The 21,490-nt window shown below is 39.7% G+C and overlaps 1 protein-coding gene across 2 annotated transcripts in view; it reads right to left on the bottom strand.

Annotated features, from left to right (window-relative positions):
* Nucleotides 1–21,490, bottom strand: part of ek1 (eph-like kinase 1) — a 71,365-nt gene that overhangs the window by 13,075 nt on the left and 36,800 nt on the right. For both annotated transcript variants that reach the window (XM_062986000.1, XM_062985999.1), the window contains exons 7-10: nt 20,988–21,096; nt 6,350–6,417; nt 5,708–5,833; nt 4,151–4,336 (exon numbers count right to left, since the gene is read on the bottom strand). In XM_062986000.1, coding sequence (XP_062842070.1) covers nt 4,151–4,336; nt 5,708–5,833; nt 6,350–6,417; nt 20,988–21,096 — 489 coding nt within the window. The remainder of the gene's footprint in view (nt 1–4,150; nt 4,337–5,707; nt 5,834–6,349; nt 6,418–20,987; nt 21,097–21,490) is intronic.

Raw genomic sequence — 21,490 nt, 5'->3', positions numbered from 1 at the left:
CCTTACACAGCGTTTGAAGACCCCACCAACATAGTCCGGTCATCCCGCCATAGCAGAACCGTGTCTGCTGCAGGCACTACCAATTATGCCCACTGGATGGCGCCCAGCCGACCGGTGACGAGGCCAAGTTTCGAACAGAGGAGTTCAGAATCTCTGCACTGATGCGCTAGTGGAATATCCTGCTGCTCCACCTGGGCGCCTATCATTGATTTAATCAATGTTATCCAACACCTGTATCATTCATGTGGAAAGGTATTCCTTTAAATTTATAACTGGTTGCACCATTTTAGCAACACTGCAACTAAACACTATAATAATCAGCAGTCTTTTACACTTTATTAAACTGATTCAAATCAGACTCCGCCAGGTTTCAAGTCCCCACTTCAGGTCTCACTACAGCGTATCTACTCGGTCAAGGCTAAGCCTAGCCCATTCTAAAACTATTTTTTTTTAAATCTCTTTTACAGCCATTTAAAAGTGCATTTCTTATTGCATTGTGAAATGTTGACCACTGTATAACAATAACATACTCTGTTCAAGTTCACGGACAGTGACATTATGTTCCAGAACATTTTCGATAGAAAGAGGAATTTATTGAGCCTTTAACAGCAGCTTCTGGTTCAGGTATTTTTATAAGACATAATCATCACTCTTTTTTTGGCCAAAATGAACAATTTATTTGGCTTTTGTCTCATCTGTACAATGCTTTACAGAATAGAATTACTGTAGCCCAGTGGTTAAGGTACTGGACCAGTGATCAGAGGGTCGCTGGTTCAAGCTCCACCACTGCCAGGTTGCTGCTGTTGGGTCCTTGAGCAAGGCCCTTAACCCTCACTTGCTCAGACTGTATACCGTAACTGTACTGTAAGTCGCTTTGGATAAAGGCGTCTGCTAAATGCTGAAAATGTAAATGTAAATGATTTTCAGTGCTTATTACTTGCTTATTATTCACTGTGTAACGTGCTTATGTGGCTCATCTGACCTGCACCATCTGCTGTTTGATGAACTGTTTTAAAATGTTTGCTATGGCTGTGTATTTATTTATTTATTAGGATTTTAATGTCATGTTTTACACACTTTTGTGCCATTCATGAGAGGACAGGTAGTTACTGGTTACACAAGAATTATGGGTTTCACAAGATTGTGTAGGGCAATTGTAGCCTATTGGTTACGGTACTGGACTAGTAATCAAAAGTTCTCTGGTTCAAGCTACACCACTGCCAGGTTGTCGCTGTTGGGCCCTTGAGCAAGGCCCTTAACCCTCAATTGCTTAGACAGTATACTGACACAATACTGTAAGTCGCTCTGGATAAAAAGTGTCTGCTAAATGCTGGAAATGTAAATGTAATGTCAAACATAGTCACAGACAATTTTGTTTAATCTAATTCACCTCACTTGCACGTCTTTGGACTGTTAAGGGACTTACCCTTTTGGGGGGCTATGAAAACTTCAGTTCCTTCACCATAATTGCTAACAGTTATGTAATCTTTCCAAATAATGGCAACCTATCTCTGATAGTGAAAACCAGGTAAATTTGCACAACCTTTTTTTCTTTAGAATTTCATTTTCAACACCTTTAACAACCACTTTATTAGAAACTCCATATTTACAGCGTTCATTTGTGTATAATACTAGTAACTGATCATTAAAAGTAATGAACAATTCCTTTAACATTCTGGGCTCTGGGCACTGTCTGAGTGGTTGTCCTTGTGGGTTTTTTCTCACTTGTCAAACATGCAAATGATATACTAGCTGATGTAGATGCCCCCGAGTGTAGGTAATTAGAAAGGTTCCTATGGCGTGGACCCACAATGAATCTGGACAGGACACAGTGGTTGATGAAATTGACTTAAAAATGAATGACTTTTAGGAGGATATAAAATCAGTCTCACACATTAGCAAAACTATCAGGTATTCTCCAGCAGTTCCTCGGATTAACATGAGTAATGTCATTCACGACCTTTCCGTTTAAATTTTAAAAAATTACATTGGGAGGCTGAAGCTGTCAATCAGGTTAATTTTCTCTCCCTGCCAGAGAAAGTCAAGAAATGTCATGCTTTTCCCACACCATTATGCAGCGCTACTCTAAACTCATTATGCACTGTGGTATTTACTGCTTTAGGAAACGTGGGATTGTGGTGAGCAGTGGGAGGGTGTAGTGTGTGGTGTTGGTATTTAGAATAATAAATGGTTTAGACTGTATAACTTGTTGGTTGTGTGTGGTTAGTTTAGATTAAGGAAGAATGTAGAGACATTAGTAGTCTACATTTAGGCAACCTGAAGCAGATAGAGCACTGATAGACCCTGATGGCCTGTGTGATACAAAGTGTATCCATCAACATCTACAAGCAATAAATACTCATTCTGTTATTCACAGTCTTGATAAGTGTGCTTTTTCCCTTTTGTAGCATGGCTTACTCTGTAGTTTAAACACTTTAAATAATTAAAATGTGTTGTTAAGAAGATTATAATTCATTACTGTTAATATCAACAAGACATACATATTTAAATGTGTTATGTAAAGGAAAGTCATTTTTTAATCATTGCATTTGGATGTGCACCTGCACCATAAATAACACACCGTCTGGTCTGATGCTCCAACATGATCATGGCCAGGTGGGCACACACTATATAGCCACTGTGGCTATACACTGTGTGCCCACCTGGCCCTAATCTTATTGGATATCCTCTTCCAATATTCTGGCATTTACATTCAGTAGGTCCCCCTTTACAGCTCTGTCAGAATCCACTTTTCTAGAAAGGCTAGTATGTGTATGAAAATTTGTGCCCATTTACTTGAAAAAGCGTTCGTTGCATTAGGTATTGACTGACAAGAACTGTTACCACACCACAATGTTATGAGCTTGCTGTTAAATGGTTAACTACGGCCAAATGACAGTCAGTTATTAGAAAAAAATGTTTCAGCAAAATTCTATGCAGCTGAACAATCATCATTACTGATATCATTGCACCCTGGTGTAATATTGCATTATTGCTGAGTGTCTGCTGTTAAATGTAATGCAATTATTTTTATTACTTTCTAACTACTTCTAAGACATCCGAGATGTAATTTAAAAGATAATTGTATGGAGATTATGAGAGATTCAATGCAAACTATCTAAAATCTATCTCTTTACAAGAAATACGTTTAAAAAATACATTTGTAAAGCTATAAAATGGGAAAATTAAACCACAATAAATGTTAAGAAAATATTCATCTTGACAAATAAGACTGGCAAGAGGCAAAGTGCTGCTGTTGTTAATAATCATCTAATTCCATTTTTAAATGTTTTCAATAGCACAAGGAAAGAAAGTAAAATCACCAATATATTTGTAGCCTAATATTTAAATGTGACAATTAATTTTTAAGGCCTTAAGAAAATACAGGACCCCCCAAATGTAGGGTAGCATATTACTAATAGGGTAATATCTAGGTAATGCATTCAGATGCATGAAATATTCATGTTCCAGGCATGTTGTTTATTTCTAAAGACGAGACAAGTTCAAAGACTGACGAGAACAAAGAAGTCATTGCACCGTACACATGCCCCAGTTCAATAGACATGAACCACATTGTGTTTGTAACTTGTACAGTTTACATACATTATAAGAGAGATGCATGTCATGAGAATAGTACAAACTTAAGTTCATTTTAGGTTTTCTAAAAATATACTGGATCAAATTTATACATACAGAAACTTGGATTCATTTGGCTGTGGGCTGTGAGTTCACAGCCAAGCAAGCTTTGCATAACCATGGCCTTAAAGGCTGGCATGCAAGATAGAAAGCCCTGCTTTATTTTTTTCTTCATGTGATTAAACCTTGAAGTTTTGAAGCAGGGATGACAGCCACTCTAAGCCTCTCTTATGATGATATAAGCTTGCTTGACTGTGGCCACTCTATATTAAATGCCAAGTCTATTTTTGATTCTTGCTTTCCATCTGACCGCCTGTTAACCATCAGTACTGGTCCCCACAAATACTCTTTTGACTAACTGGGCAAGCTTGGAAATATTTTAAAGACAACTCCAAATGTGATGTTTAACAAGGTCACGGTGAAGTGTCCACATACTTTTAACCATATGGTGTATTTATATAATGCATGTTTATATGTGTGTGCTGAAAGTGCTAGACGTGAATACAAGACTCACATCTGGTCACGACTCCTTCCAGTCGAATGATGTTGGGATGGTCGAACTGACCCATGATGCTGGCCTCACTGAGGAAATCTCTCCGCTGCTGCTCTGTGTAGCCCGCTTTTAGACTCTTAATGGCTACGTGGATCTCTCTTTTACTGGGGAGGCGCAGGCGGCCGCTGCACACTTCCCCAAACTCACCTGGTTCAAAAAAGAAAATTGGGTGTAAATATTTAAAATTATGACACTTTTTTTTATTTATTTTTAAATAATTTTTCATTCCATCCAGATAGTTAGAGAATATAAAAATAATCAACACCTAGATCATACAATTCATACACAATTTTCATTTTAATTTCACTTTGCAAATGCAAGATGGTCCAAATTATAAAAGTAACTCATTGCTTATTCCCAATTTAATGAATGTAACTATTATATAACTATAACTATAGGCTGTCCAAAGAGGGATGGGTCCCACTTTTTGAAAAGTTTCTTCTTTATTTTATATTTTATATATATCCTTCTAGCCACTGTAGCCCTAGGCTTGCTCATTAGAGGTATCTGGGCCTGCAATCTGTAAAGCTGCTTTAAGACATTTTTCTCTGTATAAGATCCTATACAAATACATACGACACCCATATTAACACCCATACAAACTCTTGTCCAGTGTCGAAAGCTACATTTACATTTTCGTTTCTTACAGTGCACAACTTACAGTACACAGTCTAAGCAATTGAGGGTTAAGAGTCTTGCTCAGTGGCCCAACAGTGGCAACCTGGTAGAGGTGGGGTTTGAACCAGCAACCTTCTGCTTACTGGTCCAGTACCTTAATCGCTAGGCTACAACAGCCCAAACTATCTGCGATGGGCCCACATGCATTGGAACTGAAATATTGGAGCAATAATAGAATAAAGCAATAAGCCACGAGAGACCGTGCGTTACTCCGCTTCGCGTCGTGCCAAAACAACCTTCCCCGTGATAAAATCATAGCAGTAACGCACGGTCTCGAGTGGCTTATTACTTTTATAAAACGGTGGTCAACATAAAATATAATAAAATACAACAATTCAATTTATAAATGTTTTTATTTACAAAAACACTTACAAAAAGCATTCCTCCGTGACCCCAGGTAGTTCGTTAACAGTGTTGCTAGGCAACATGAGGGCGAACATAACATTCACTTTTTCTTTTCAGTGACGTATTAATATGGAATGATGGAATGAGGTGGTCATAGGTGTGCGTTTATCGGGGATTTTACAACGGCTTCGAACGCGGCTCAGTCAATCAGATTTTAGGACCGGAACTATCCGTTTTATAATGACCTACTTGTACCAAATACCAAAGAACTCCTTCAGATGTCTTTTGGAGTCCATATCTCTGTGGGTCAGAGCTGTTTTGGAAGTGTATTAGGTGGGTGGCCCTAATGTTTTGCCATATTAGTATATGAACGGAGACTGTAGCAAGTTCTGGGGATTTGTAAAATTATTACAACTTGGATGAAGATCAGACCAGATTACAATAGTAAAAAATGCAAATGTGTAACAAACGGTAACTGTAAATTTGTAAACTCACCAGCTCCAATTACTCGCTCTATGCGGATATTAGAGACTTCGATCTCCTTGGCGAAGTCTCGGACAGCCTGGTTTGGGTCCTCGTATGTGTGTGGATGAATATACGTTCTGGTTCCAGGAAGCTGGACTGTGAAACACAAGGCAGGGCAGCAGGAGTGAGCATAGTGACCGTGTTTTTGTAGGCGCTTTGCTTGTTCATTAGTAAAGCATCCATTTCCCTAAAAGAGCAATGCGCCACATTTGCAACCTCATTAAGCATCGTCTTTGTCAGGCAAGAAAAGTGTCATTAGAGAAAACACACATTAGGCAACTGCGGTGATCAGCGGCATCATTTATCAGCAGACGCAACAGAGGGAGCCTCGGCACACCCAGCCTTCTCCTCGTGACAAATGGTACAGCTTGTAGTGCAACTTGCTCTCACTCTGCCCACTTTGTAAAGATGAGCGCCAAATTACTGAGTGCCTGTTCTAACTAGCCACAGGCAAGTGAAATCTCTGCTCGCAGACTTTGATCTCTCTTTTTTTCACTTTTTTTAAGGACTCGTACTCAGTTAGAGATATCACGGTGATCCATCTAAAGAAAAAAGCACAGCACAGAAACTAAGACATTGTTTTGGACACTTTATGATCAAAGTCTGTCTTACCGCGGCCATGCTGTAACTGCATCTTCTCGTCCTCGGGGTCTTGCTTGGCTTTGATGTAGCCACAGTGTCTACATGAGAAAACAGATTAAATTGGATCAATCATCCAAAAAGTACCACTGTCAAGTAGAATGTTTTCTACACGTATTTAACATTAGTTGCTGTTCTTCATAATATTAGATCAGCTGTCTTATTAACAATAGAGATACAAACGTGTCAGAATAAAGGAAAAAAATTATGACTAATCAGAACAACTTAAATGCACAATAACAGATTCTGCAAGTCTCTGGAGGTCTACTGTAGGTACAGAACACCATTCTTCCAGACACTTCACCTTCTGTTGGTGGTTTAATAGAGGCAAGTCCTGCCTTATACTGTCATAACTGTCATGTAGCTTTATCTAAGAATTTTGAAAACTCTGCACCTAAATCTGTTATCTAAGCTAAATGCTGGACCTATGAACACTTGGCAACCCTATTTACCTATTTACCTTTCTTTACATGTGATCATACACAATCTTCATTTTAAATTCACTGTTCCCTTTGCAATTGCAAGATGGTCCAAAATATGAAAGTAACTCATTGTTTATTCCTAATTTAATTAATGTAACTATTATATAACTCTAACTATAGGCTGCCCAAAGAGGGATGGGTCCCACTGAATAGTTTCTTCCTTATATTATTTAAGAGGATCCTCCTTGCCACTGTGGCCCTAGGCTTGCTCATTAGGGGTATTTCGACCTGCAATCTGTAAAGTTGCTTTAAGACAAACGTGTCAGTGTAAATCTGTTATCCAAGCTAAATGCTGGACTTAGGAACACTTGGCAACCCTATTTACCAGCACTGCTTAACAAGTGCCCTTTCTTTACATGTGATTTTTTTTTCTTTTTGTGTGACTAACTGTGTGTGTGTAATACATTAATCAACACTAAATAACCATATTTATTGAATCATATTTATTTATTTAATTTATTCATGTTTATGAACCAGGGTGGGTTTAAGTTCCCAGAGACACTGGCAGGGAATTGCACATGCACACCTACATAAATTCACTTACTTAATCACACCTTTTTTGGATATTTTAGTGCTGAAAACTTCCATATGATATGTGATAAACAAGACTTGTGTTCATGAGCAGTTTAATTATAGTAATTAGTAAGACACTAATCATGTAAGTGAGCTCAGTTGTTTAATATATAATGAATAATAGAAATCAATACTGTTTTTTTTTTTTTTTTTAGAATTGTGCTGTTTGTTTGATGTTTTTGATCATTCCAACTGTCCTTATGCCTCCAAATACCAAAAACTGTTTTGTCACCTGTTTTGAGGGTGTACAATTTATCTCTGTTCTTAGTAATCATCAGCAGTAAATCCATTAAGCACACACACTGCAATGTACTGCACTCAAAAAGTAATACTCTTCCTTCAACATGTTAGTAAATCATGGTGTACATGTAAAGTGATAATGTAAAACTTTACCGTCTGTGTCCCAGAGAATAACGCTCACAGATTTGCTTTAATGGATCTCTGGTGTCTGGTCCTACTTTAAAATACAACCCAACTAAAAGTGCACTGAAAGCCTGTTAGCTCAGATGGCATGAATGAAATAATCATGACCAAATAATCATGAATGAAAATACCTACTTAATAAATATAATAACTATGTGAAATCACAGGGGAGGAATTGTGCTAGACTTAAAGCTGATTTGTTTATTATTTCTTTAATCCTTTTCTATACACTCTCACTTTTTCTTTTAATGGTGTGTCTTTGACAGAGCCCAGAGCCGAAGCTGGATTACAGAAACTGACTGAGCGTGATAATTATGTAGTAAAATCGAGCTGCTATGAGACTGGTCACCTAAAGGAAAACGGTCCCATCTGGGTGACGACAGCTGAACTTCAGCCCTGAGCCTCGGCCGTCTGTTGGAGACCAGCTGGAGGAAGGAAACGCTCTAAAGGTACTCCCACAGGAGTGCGGCTCAATACTCCTCTAACACCCGGTGAAAATACACTGTTGAATATTTATGCACAGGATAGGTCTCTGCTGTAAATACCACACGGCTGACCAGAAAATGAGAGGCAGTGACTGGCTGTTCGTTATGAGTTTGCATTCACAGACGACCAGAGCCGAGCTGTTTTGAATACATTCAAATATAATGTCTACCTTGTAAAATGTAGGTTTTTGCTGACAGAAGATGTTCAGAACTGAAACTGTCTGATAAAAGCTAATGGCTTTGCAGTTTGCTGGTATGGCCAGTCTAAGTAAGGTAAAGACTCAATTTACATTTCCTATATCTTACAAATAGACATATACTGTAGATATAGATACAGACTTAACAAACCTCTAATAACCCCTATACATACCCTAATTGGTTTAGCCTAAAATTCAGTTTAAAATCAAATAACAGACCGGTAGCATTTTCAATAAAATGCAATAAATAAATAAAATCAGTGCAGCTGAGCTGCAGCATTTTTAAGCTTCTCCAGCAAATCTTGCAGTACCTGGAGTTGCTACACATACTGTAGATGCCAAAAGCTTACATTACATGTGAGGGTAATAGATGTCAGAAAAGAAAAGGGGTTTCTGCAGCTGTTGTATAGTAGCCCTTAAGTCCAAGATGATGCAAAGCTCTCTTGATTGTGAACAGTGTCTCTTGTGTTACGGCAGCTTCAATAACATTTAAATAACAGAATACATTTCCTGCACCTCTTTAGCAGTAAGTGACAATTTTGGGGGTTTCTTTTTTTATAGACCTTGGCAAAGAAATCACAATTCCATGTACTTTGAATTAGGTGCATATAAATTCCTATTTATATGGGCAAAGATAATTGACCAGCAGTAGTCAATCATAATTACTAATAAGGAGTTATGCAAAAAAAAAACATAACATTAAAACCCACTAAATATACTTTTGTCTCACATTAAGCAAAATAAAGTGGACCATTAATTACACATGGACTGCATCCGAAATCACACTTAAAAAGTACGTACTAGATTCGAGACAGTGCGCACTGCTCGGCCGGTAAAGCAGTAAGCTCTTTCAGTACGCAAGTGTGCAGTATGCACGCAACCTTGTACGCAGTACTACTACGTCCACCATCGTACCAACGTTACGTAATGCATGACGCCTCATTGCCACAATTTTAAAATCGGACAAAATGAATCTTCTCTACAAAGCTACTCATAAGGTTAATAGGGGTGGTTCTTAATCATAACCTTTTTAATGTTTGTCTTACTCCGCTTTCCAACCAAAACAGAGACTCTTTTGTATTTTTGAAAAATACAAGACTGATAATACACATCTAGAACTAAACACAAATAACATGAATAAATAATCTGTACAAAATATAGGTTTGTTTGTTTGTTTATTAGGATTTTAACGTCATGTTTTACACTTCTGGTTACTTATTACACAAGATTCATCAGTTCACAAGGTTATATCAAACACAGTCTTGGACAATTTAGTGTCTCCAATTCACCTCACTTGCATGTCTTTGGACTGTGGGAGGAAACCGGAGCACCCGGAGTAAACCCACACGGACAGGGAGAACATGCAAACTCCACACAGAAAGGACCCGGACCACCCCACCTGGGAATCGAACCCAGGACCTTCTTGCTGTAAGAAGACAGTGCTACCCACTTAGCCACCATGCTGCCCAAAATATCGGTACCTATCTTGCCATGACCATGTAAACATGGCGTTAAACAACAAACAAACAAACTCTGCTTTCTGCCATCTTTCTTCTTTGCTATGAAAGCCTTTGCAGCGTTTGCATACTCAAAAAAGGCTGCCCAGGCAGTAGGTCATCATACTACATAGATACTAACCGCTCTCGCATACTGCTTTCGCATACTGTTCAGTATGGAAGTATGTGATTTCAGACGCAGCCATGGAACATGAATGAATGTAATGTTCCTGGTATAATACACATCAGTGTGTGTTTCTATTTTTTAAATAAATCTAAATAGTAAAACTAGCCGCTCAGATGGTAAAGCGGTAAAATACGCTAGCACTCCAGAGCTAGGATTTTGAACACATCGTATCTCATCCGACTGGGCTGGGCGGCTGCATGAACAACGTTTGGCTGTTGTTCATACAGGGTTAGGGAGCCGGATGAGGACCTAAATGCAATTGGGTAAAAATTGGACACGCTAAAAATCAGGATAAAAGGGGAGAAAATGCATTTAAAAAATATTAAAACTAAATTGAAGCAAATTAGAGTGTTTAGATAATCCGCTAGTTAATTCAAAGCTAGGTCAGTTATATTCAATATATTTACATACCTATTTAAACCATACCCTTTAAACGGAGTGATCGGGTCAATAAAACACCCACTGTTGTGAACAAAACATGAGGCTTACATCTGGCATGGATATTGACTTCCTCGGTGGGTGTTTATGGCAAAGCTGATCCGCAATTGTCTCCTACGTCAATGCTGTCTGAGCTTAGGGTTAGAGTCCTGTGCAAATTGGTGAGGCTCACACCCAGCCTGGGGGGTCTATTAAATAATGAGGAGGCTGCTGGGACGGCCAAATCTTTCATTTGTCTAGCATCTAATGTTCCCTGTTGCATGTCCCAGCACAGCTGGGGCTGTGGGACCTCTTTAGGCGCAGGGGTTTAGGGGGTACGTGTGTGTGGGTTCTCCTTCATTGCTTCTAATGAACACAGTGATGTGGTTCGGTCTCCAGAGACTCCACCTGTATAGCAAGCAGCAACCAGACTGAAGCCTAGTGTGTATCTGTGATCATTACATGCGCATCATTGTAAGTGACCCGTGTGGAAATGCTAATAGGTAAACATCTATTATCCTTAAAGAAAACCTTCTCCAGGGCGCACACAAACTCAGACTAGGGTAACAGTTCACCTCTCAGCAGAGTAAATGACATGAGAAGTAGCTCTGAGGCAACTCTCTGTCCTTCAGTAACCAAACCAAAGCCTAAACTTAAAACCCAATGAATATCTGTGGGGGGGAAATGGAAGATTCCAGTTTACAGACCTTTGCTATCTAAAGTGACAGAGCTTGAGAGGATCTGCTATGAAGAATAGGATAAGCTGCCTCAATCCAGGTGAACAATACTAGTAGAGACATATCCAAGTGATATATCCTGACATTTACTGAATAAAAGTTCTGAATACATTTATAAACAACATTATGGGGATTAATTCACTTTCATAAAACTCTAAACACATGCTTTCACTATTATTATGGGTGATTTAGTGTAAATTAATGAGTTACAAGAGCGTAGAATTTAGAGTACTTTCTGAATACACTACTGGTCTTTTCAGCCTAAAAATTTACATATAAGACTGACAAATACCAATAAGAACAAAGACCGGAAATACCCATCTTGCCATGAATAGCATAAGCATGTGCAAACATGGGGATTGGTATATTCCGCTAGCACACCAGCGCTGAGATTCTGAACACCCCATGTCCAATCTCGACTCTGCTACCGGTCGGCTGGGCGCCATCTAGCAGGAGTAATTGGCAGTACACGCAGAGTGTGCTGGGTGGAAAACGACCGGACTAGGTGAGTGGGGTCTTCAAACACTGTGCAAGGACCCTGGTAAGCAGGTCGAGGTGCCTGTGCCGTGCGCACAAGTCGGAAGGGCCGTGGAGCAGGCAAATATACCCTCCTTGAACACAATCGGACTAATTGGCTATGGTAAATCGGCAGAAAAAATGAGAAAAATGAATAAATAAATAAATAAATAAATAAATAAATAGAAAAAAATACATATATACAATGACTTATTGTCCTGCTTAAGCACCTGAGTGCATTTAAGCTTTAAAAGAAAAAAAAGAATTTTTTTTTTAATTCTGTTCACAGCTTGAATCTTTGTTTTAAATGGGTTTGGAGGTTTGCATTTGATTGAAGCATATGGTAATCAGGACGAATAAATCAACCCCGCTACTAAACCCACACGCTCCCCATCTCCCACCCTTGCGGTGCCGATCAGAACCCCTCCTCCTGCACCTGCTGCACCCTAGCCTCACACACTGATGAAAAACTTCCACCATCACAGCGTGTGCTCGAGGGGCCTCCGCTCCCTCGCTTCCATACACCTTGTTCTATTAACTCACATTCTGAAAAGTGCTGATTTGAAAAATAACTGCAAAACAGGCGTTTACGGGTGTTTTTTCTCTGAGAACTACCAGCCACAGATGCCTGGGAGAGCAATTGACACGTTCTGTATTTCTCCTTCGTGTGGTGATAAAGACATCACGCCTACCAAGTTTGCTGAGGGTTTTTGACCTAGTTTTCCCCTCTCTTGATTAGCATTTTTGTGAGAATGCTTCTTTCAGCAGGTGATATTAAGCAAAGGCGCAGATGTTTGGATGTGCTGTTATTTTTTTGTTTTGTTTTATTGCACCATGAAAAGAGCAAAAGAGAGAGAGCGAGGAGGGAGAATGATGGGGAAAGACCGACTGAAACGAAGAATGATTCGTGTGACGTTTTAGTTCTTTAAATAATCAAGGTATAGATACTGTATACCCCGATCAGGCATAACATCATGACCACCTTCCTAATATTGTATCGGTTCCCCTTTTGCTGCCAAAACAGCCCTGACCCATCGAGGCATGGACTCCACCAGACCCCTGAAGCTGTGATGTGGTATCTGGAACCAAGATGTTAGCAGCAGATCCTTTAACTCCTCTAAGTTGTGAGTTGGGGCCTCCATGGATCTGACTTGTTTGTCCAGCACATCCCACAGATGCTTAATTGGATTGAGATCTGGGCAATTTGGAGGCCAAGTCAACACCTCAATTCGTTGTTGTGCTCCTCAAACCATTCCTGAACCATTTTTGCTTTGTGGCAGGGCGCATTATCCTGCTGAAAGAGGCCACAGCTATCAGGGAATACCGTTTCCATGAAAGGGTGTACATGGTCTGCAACAATGCCTAGGTAGGTGCTACGAGCCAGCCTTCGCTCCCCACGTGCATCAATGAGCCTTGGCCGCACATGACTCTGTTGCCCGTTTACCACTGTTCCTTCCTTGGACCACTTTTGACAGATACTGAGCACTGCAGACTGGGGACACTCCATCGGAGCTGCAGTTTTGGAGATGCTCTGACCCAGTCGTCTAGCCATCACAATTTGGCCCTTGTCAAACTCGCTCAAATCCTTATGTATGAATGTGTCCTGTCAATTTCATTTCTTAATGTCCTGTAATGGAATTTTCATTGAACTAATAAAATAGCACAGCAGTTGTAGCTCAGCCTACGTTGAGACTTTTAGCAATGTTCAGTACAGAAGGACACTCTGAGCCCTGAGCATGGCCCCTTTCATCCTGCACAAACTTAGCTGTCCTTGCCTGCAGTCTTTCTCTGGGTCTTGTTAAGGACATGGTATTACGAAACATGGAGCATTACGTTTTTCATAACGTATGTGTAAAAAATATTCACATTATTTTCTGGCATTATTAATATTAATTTCATTTACAGCACTGAAATATAATTTTAATTCCAAACTCATTAACAGATATAAAAGAGTAGTAGACTAGTACTGTGTGCTTCACTAAGGCAGCTCTGCCAGCTGTGCGCTTGGACCATGGACGGTAACATGAAAGGCTGCAATGTGTCGTCATGTCACATTTGTGTGAATTAAAATGTGTTTTTCTTTTATGCAAGAATATAACCAAAGTTGCTGAATACTCGAACAATATATGATAATCCCATATGAGGTCACTCATTGTATGGCACAGAATTACGGCATACTAAATGCTCAGGCAATAATGAACATAATGTTGAAAGATATTGAAAGCTGGGGTGTTTAGTGCTTTACATCAAATTAATTAAGTGAAATCTGATGGTGTATATATAAGATTTAAGTAAAACAATGATCCGAAAGCTGCATTATGCATTAATATGATCTCATCGATGTAAGCGAAGGGCGTGAACCTCAGTGGCCATAAAATCCAGGTCATATTTATATCACATCATGCCGTCTGCCATCGCAATCTATCAGCTGTAAAAACACACGTAGGTTGAGGACAAAAGATATGTATGAAACACGTATAACATTACATATGGCTTATTAAAAACCCTACAGGCACCTGAAAGGAAGCCTAGCCTCAGGAGATTTGTGTTTATCCTGTCTAAATAATAAGGAATTGATTTCCATCAGTCTGGCTTACAATAAAAGCAGGAAATGATGATGTATTTGGCTCCATCTACGAATCCATAAATCCTAAGCAACTAGAAGAGGTGTTCAAAAACACTAAGAGCAGCGCTCATGCATGCACATTACTCTAATTAAAATGCCAACTAAATATGTAGCATGAGAAGAGTGTTGCCTGCTGGAAATGAACAATGCACCACTACCTCATCCAGCAGGAAAAAACATCATTACTGTGGACATTTAAAAAAACTGGGGTTTACAGCAAGAAGGTCCTGGGTTTGATTCCCAGGTGGAGCGGTCCGGGTCCGCTCTCCCGTGTTTGTGTGGGTTTCCTCCGGGGGTTCTGGTTTCCTCCCACAGTCCAGAAGCATCCAAGTGAGGTGACCTGTATGAATCTGACCAAATTGTGTAAAACATGATGTTAAAATAATAAATAAATAAAAAAACATTTAAAAATTGACAAAAGTATATGGACACTTTCAAAAGTGTTTAACATCCTAAGCAAAAGAAGATGCATTAATATGTAGTTGGAACCCAGCCTGGAGGGATTTACTTGTGTTCAAGTCAGAGACATTTTCCAGATTATTATTCCTCCTCCACCATACTTCACAATTCACACACAGATAAGGACAGATACGAAGCGGTATGTCTTCTGTATTCACCAGACTTATAGCCGTCTGTCAGTCTGCCAGATGGTAAAGTGGTTTATCACTCCAAAAAAATTGGTTTCTGTTGATCCAGAGTTCAATGGCTTTGTGCTTTACACCTTCAGCCAACACTTGCCATTGTATATGTTGACGTTAGGCTTGTGTGCAGCTACTTGGTTATGAAAAACAGTGCAATGTTATATTTAAGGCCCTACCTAACTGGACCGTTAAACAAGCTGTAATATGTAACTTGCTGTGAAATTGTAAATGTAAGGTTTGTGTTTTCATTTGCATACCGTTTAAGTACCTCATGTGTACTGGTTAATTTGCACTATGCGACAGTCCTAGCAATCCTACAGCAATTCATTTAGCAATAAGTTAGTTAAAATGTCCATTTCCATTGATTCTATCATTCAATTTATGTATGTTATTTAATGACTGCCGTGAAATGTGGCACCTAATATGAAAAAATCTGTGAAATTTAGTACATTTCCCATAAATTTAGTAGATCCCTAGTTATATTTCACAAAACTGTTCAGTATTACATGCCTCCAGTGTCTGTGTGATTACCGAGAGCATGTGGGCATCCTTGTAATTTGTGGGTTTGGTGGTTTTATCCACACACATTACGTGGGTAAGATACAATATAGTGTACATGTATAAACAGTACATTCTAATCAAATCAGGACATTAAGTGTAAGAGAGAGGATTGCTTAAGCTTTGTCTAGCTTCCCATTTCATGTTTGTTTAAAACGAATAAAGAACAAAGTAGCAATAATAATAATTCAATGTCTGCCTTTCATTATGTTTACGTCCTCAATAATGTCTTTTTATGTGTGACCACATGTGTGTGTCTATATTGAAATATTCCTCCATTATCGCCCACACATGAAGTGGTTGTGTAGTGTAAGCGAACAGTGTTGCTCTGAGGAAATTGCAGGTATTACCAACACTACATCAAGTGCTAATGCAGTGTTAAGCTCCAACCGACCATAAACAATCCCAAATTGCATTCTCCCTCCTCACTCACAGAATGGATACACTGATGCTGTTTAGTGCTATTATACCTCCCGGCCCTCCATTCATGACCACACCATACCGAGGGCTTTTTACCACGGAGGCTCCATCAATAAAATATGTGTGATCGGGCCGCCCCGACTCTTAATGCCAGCCTTTTTATTGAGTGTATTTCTGAGTTATGGATGCCAGCACATAAGAGTCTCATAATAGCCTGATACACAAACAAAATACATCAACAGGTTCTGTCAGTGATAATGCAGCACTTGGAAAAATGTAAAGGCTTTGGCAAATGCACAAATGCAACCCTTTTTTCCTCTCTCTCAAACTCCCAACCCCGTCCCCACCCCCAGTTTTGTAACATTGTGTTCAAGCATTTCTGCTAGAAAATAATTGGCTTGAACTTAATTAAGAATCTCTCTTGCTTCGATGAATGTCTGTCTGCTTTATAGTTTCATGCCCTTTAACTAATTAAGCATTAACACAAAAACAAACAATTCAGTCATGTTCATATCAAAGTGGTTAACTGTTTGTATCGATAGCCAATGTTTGTATGCCAGAGGCACTGTGGGGAGGTTCGGCTAAATATTAACAAGAAGTAAAAATCACTGCGCAGTCAGCACTCGTGTTTATTAGTTGGCTATATTAAATGATATGAATACAATGAATGAGTAATTAAATGTAATGAGTGCATAATATGTAGCTAATATTTACCACTACATCAAAGCCATTCATGGTAAAGTCATCTTTCAGATAATTAGAACTACCTGACCAATCAGAATCAAAGATTCAAACACGCTTTTATATAGTTGTTTTTTTTTTCTATTTTTCCAACCTTTTTTAATCTAGTCGTGTCCAATTATCTTGATTGCATCCTCCACTGATTCAATCCTCCACTGATTCAACCCTCTACCGCTGACTGAGGACGCTTCTCAACTGACACACGCCCCCTCCGACACGTGCTCAGTACAGACTGCATTTTTCACCCGCACGAGTCGAGTTAATATATACCGATCAGCACTGTGCACAGAGAGCCACACCCTGATCAGCATTATTCCTCAGCCCTGTGCAGGCGCCATCAGTCAGCCAGAAGGGGTCATAATTGCACCAGATATAAGGACCCATGATCCGGCTTACCCCTAACCCTATGAATAACAGCCAATCGTTGTTCATGCAGCTTCCCCGCCCAGAGTTTCGATACGATGTATTCGAAAACTCAGCTCTGGTGTGCTAGCGTATTTTACCGCTGTGCCACCTGAGCGGCCCTAACACGCTTTTATATAGTTGTCTTTATCTACTTACTGTTTACATATGTTAATAGATTTGGTTCTGGGTTTGATTCCCAGGTGGAGCGGTCCAGATCTTTTCTGTGTGGAGTTTGCATGTTCTCCCCGTGTCTGTGTGGGTTTCCTCCGGGAGCTCCGGTTTCCTCCCACAATCCAAATACATGCAAGTGAAGTGAATTGAAAATACCAAATTGTCCATGATTGTGTTTGACATTAAAGACGTGAACTGATAAATCTTGTGTTATGAGTAACTTCCTGTCATGAATGTAACCAAAGTGTGTAAAACATAACGTTAAAATCCTAATAAATAAATAAATAAATAAATAGATATTGTTTGGTTAAGTACTAGTTAATATTGAGTGCAAAAAGGTAAAGTTTCAAATTTAAACTGGCACCTAAGTAAAGCATAACTAGGCTGTAGCTTTCCTAGATTGTAAGGAAAGTACATGCATGTCCTCACTTAAAAACTATCATGCCAAAGATTTGTCTTAGTGAGCGAGAACTAATAATGATTAAACTAGGAGGAAAAGAAAAAAGACACACTATTTATTTGCTAAGTCTGCCAGTTTAATTGATTTTCCAAAAATACAGAAAGCTGATTAGCTGGCAGTGGGTTTAAAAGCTCAAAACACAAAATCAATTATTCTCCATATTGCAATTAGTTTGAAACTGAATTTATTACACAGTGATGAATAATGGTAAATACACATCAGCTGCTCTACAGGGCTACAAAATACCAACCGACATGAAACAAATAGGCAAACAATTAAATTAAAATGAAAGTGAATGATGGGGTTTCCAGGTCGTTAAGCTGTGATAATTGCATCCAGTAATAACATGAACAGTCAACTGGCTGGAGTTCAAGAAAAAATAATGAAAAACTATTTTCCACCATGCGCTGTTTTTAGAATGGCTAAGCAATGCAGCATGAGGTGGCACAGCCAGGTTTGACAAGTGTGCAGAAATAACCAAACAAATCTCTGTTGCATGTTCTGATTGTTTGCCTAAAGAAACTGAAGATCTGAACAAGATCATTTCATGCCACACCTTTTCCTACCACACAAAAAAGATTGAGATGATTTCAATGTAAAAGCTACCAGCCAATGAGAATTTGTCAGCCCGAAAACTATAGATGGGTGGCAATCTAATTTGCCCCGTCCCATTTAATAACCACTTATAATAAGCTACAATCACACTGGTTATGAAGCTTTGTGTTGAACCTGTAGGCTTTGAGTATTACATACTACATGACAATAGGGACAGTGGTAGCCTAGTGGGTAGAGCTTTGGGCTATCAATTAAAAGGTTGAAGGTTTGAATCCCAGCTCTGCAATTCAGCCACTTTTGGGCCCTTGAGCAAGGCTCCAGAGGCAGTGTACAATGGCTGACCCTGCGCTCTTACACCAGCTTCCAAGCAAGCTGGGATATGCGAAAAATGGATTTCATTGTGCTGTACACGTGTATATGTATATAACATCATAACATTATGACCATTGACAGGTGAAGTGAATAACACTGATTATCTCATTATCACAGCATCTGTTAGTGGGTGGGATATATTAGGCAGCAAGTGAATATTTTATTCTCAAAGTTGATGTTAGAAGCCTGAAAAATGGGCAAGCGTAAGGATTTGAGCGAGTTTGACAAGGGCCAAATTGTGATGGCTAGACGACTGGGTCAGAACATCTTCAAAACTGCAGCTCTTGTGGGGTCTATAAAAAGTGGTCCAAGGAAGGTACAGTGGAGAACCGGCGACAGGGTCATGGGAGGCCAAGGCTCATTGATGCACGTGGGGAGCGAAGGCTGGCCCGTGTGGTCCGATCCAACAGACGAGCTACTGTAGCTGAAAATGCTGATGAAGTTAGTGCGGGTTCTGATAGAAAGGTGTCAGAATACACAGTGCATCACAGTTGCAGGGCTGTTTTGGCAGCAAATGGGGGACCAACACATTATTAAGAAGGTGGTCATAATGTTATGCCTGAATCGTGTATATGACAAATAAAGGCATTGTAAGAATTCGAAGTATGATATCGGTGGATAATTTACAATCATTAAAGCTGTTACTATTGTTGGAAAACATTTAGCAGTCACTTCTATTCAAAGTGACTTACAGTTGTGAGTAGAGATGCATGAGTACCGATACTGGTATCGGGTATTTGCCCGATACCGCGCTCATTAACTTGTACTCGTACTCGCAAACGAGGCTCCGATACTAAACATCCGATACCGTGTGCCTAGTGCACGTTGCTGCGTTATGCCTGGTTCACACTACACGATTTTTGCCCTGATTTTCGCTCGGCGACTGGTTTTGCCGGCTCAGGAGCAACTCGGCGTTCGCTCGGCGATCAAAACTCGGCTCTCGATCGCTAAGTGTGAACTATCCAACAACTCGATCCGACCGGCTCGCCGAGCGCTCGGCGACCGGATCGAGTTTTCTAGCATGTCAGATATCTGCTCCAATAGGTATCGGTATCGGCAAGTACAAAAATACATGTACTTGTACTTGGTTTAAGAAATTGAGGGTTAAGGATCTTGCTCAAGGGCCCAACAGTAGCAACCTTAGTGGTGGGGCTTGAACTGGCAACCTTCTGATTACTAATCTAGTACCTTGACCACTACATTTACATTACATTTTCAGCATTTATCAGATGCTTTTATCCAAAGCGACCTACAGTTATGACTGAACAGGATTTTAAGCAATTGAGGGTTAAGGGCCTTGCTCAGGGGCCCAACAGTGGCAACTTGGTGGTGGTGGTGGTGGGGTTTGAACCGGCAACCTTCTGATTGCTAGTCCAGTACCACTGAGCTACCACTGCCCTAGGCTACACTAGGCTACAGCTGCCCCACTTGTTTTTATTTGCAGTTTTAAGCTTATCAGTTAAATGTTAAATTGGTACTAAGCTACAGGCACAAATTCACACATTTCCACAGACACTTTTGGCCATCTTGTATAGTTCAGTTATGCTTTGCACAGTTTTTTTTAAAGCAGTGCACCCCAGTTTGTTACAAAAAACAAGGACCTCAAAGATGTCTAATTTTGTAGGGACAGCATTTGATAGGGATGAGTCACATGAATTAAGCTTGAGTAAAATGATGTGCTGCTCTTTGATCAGTCTGCACTATCACTATCAAAAGCTGATCCTTTTACATGTTACCTAAACAACCTGATTTTTTTTTCCCTCTGTTTGATTTAGCTCTTGTCTTCTTTCTTCAAAATTATTATCCATTTCCATTTAATGTCATCTGCGATTCCCTACTCAGTAGCAGTACCATCTCTTTTGCTCTTTAATTTGCCTTTTCAAATGTTTGCTTTCATCTCCAAAGGTTACAAAGTACAATCATGGACCGTTCCAATGTTTTGAGAAAAGCATTTTCTCTTACTCTTCCTCTCTTACTTTCATTTGTTTCAATTTGTTATTCTGCTGCCCATCAATATGGTCTGACTGATGTATGGTGCAACATTTTCGATCTTTACACTGCAAATTATACATTATCGTAGTGCTTAAAATAGCAAAGCGCTTGAATCTATCACCTTCTAGAGCTCAAATAAAAATCCAGAGCTTCTTACCTGCCACTGATCACAAAGCATGCAACAAGAAGGATGAGGAACACCACACCGGCTGCTATGGACACGGCCAGTATGGTCTGCTGGTTTGGATCTCCCATGGCCAACATGTCTGTAGGGGGACATTAATAACAGCATCATGTCAAACTGATATATGTATAAATATATAGTCAACGATGCATTCTTGGTAACATTTTAGAAGGCTGGCAACTTCACACAGTTTCTAGTTTTCTATATTTGTGTCAATGGCTCTCACTGTGGTCCACTGGTGTCCCAGAGCTTTAGCAGTGGCTTTGTTACCCTTTCCAGACTGGTAGATTTCAACAACTTTTTACTTTTCTCATCTGTATTTGAATCTTTGTGAATCATGTGTTGCTTTTTAGACCTCACAGCCTGCTTCACATTACCAGACAGGTTCTATTTAGGGATGTCCCGATCCGATCTCAAAAATCGGAATCGGGGCCGATCAAGGCATTTTTTAACTGATCGGTATCGGCTTTACTAAT

This window comes from Trichomycterus rosablanca, chromosome 23, assembly GCF_030014385.1.
Source record: "Trichomycterus rosablanca isolate fTriRos1 chromosome 23, fTriRos1.hap1, whole genome shotgun sequence".
NCBI classification, from domain to species: domain Eukaryota; kingdom Metazoa; phylum Chordata; class Actinopteri; order Siluriformes; family Trichomycteridae; genus Trichomycterus; species Trichomycterus rosablanca.
Note: the sequence above shows the minus strand (reverse complement) of the source record. Positions and strands in the feature narration are given on the sequence as shown.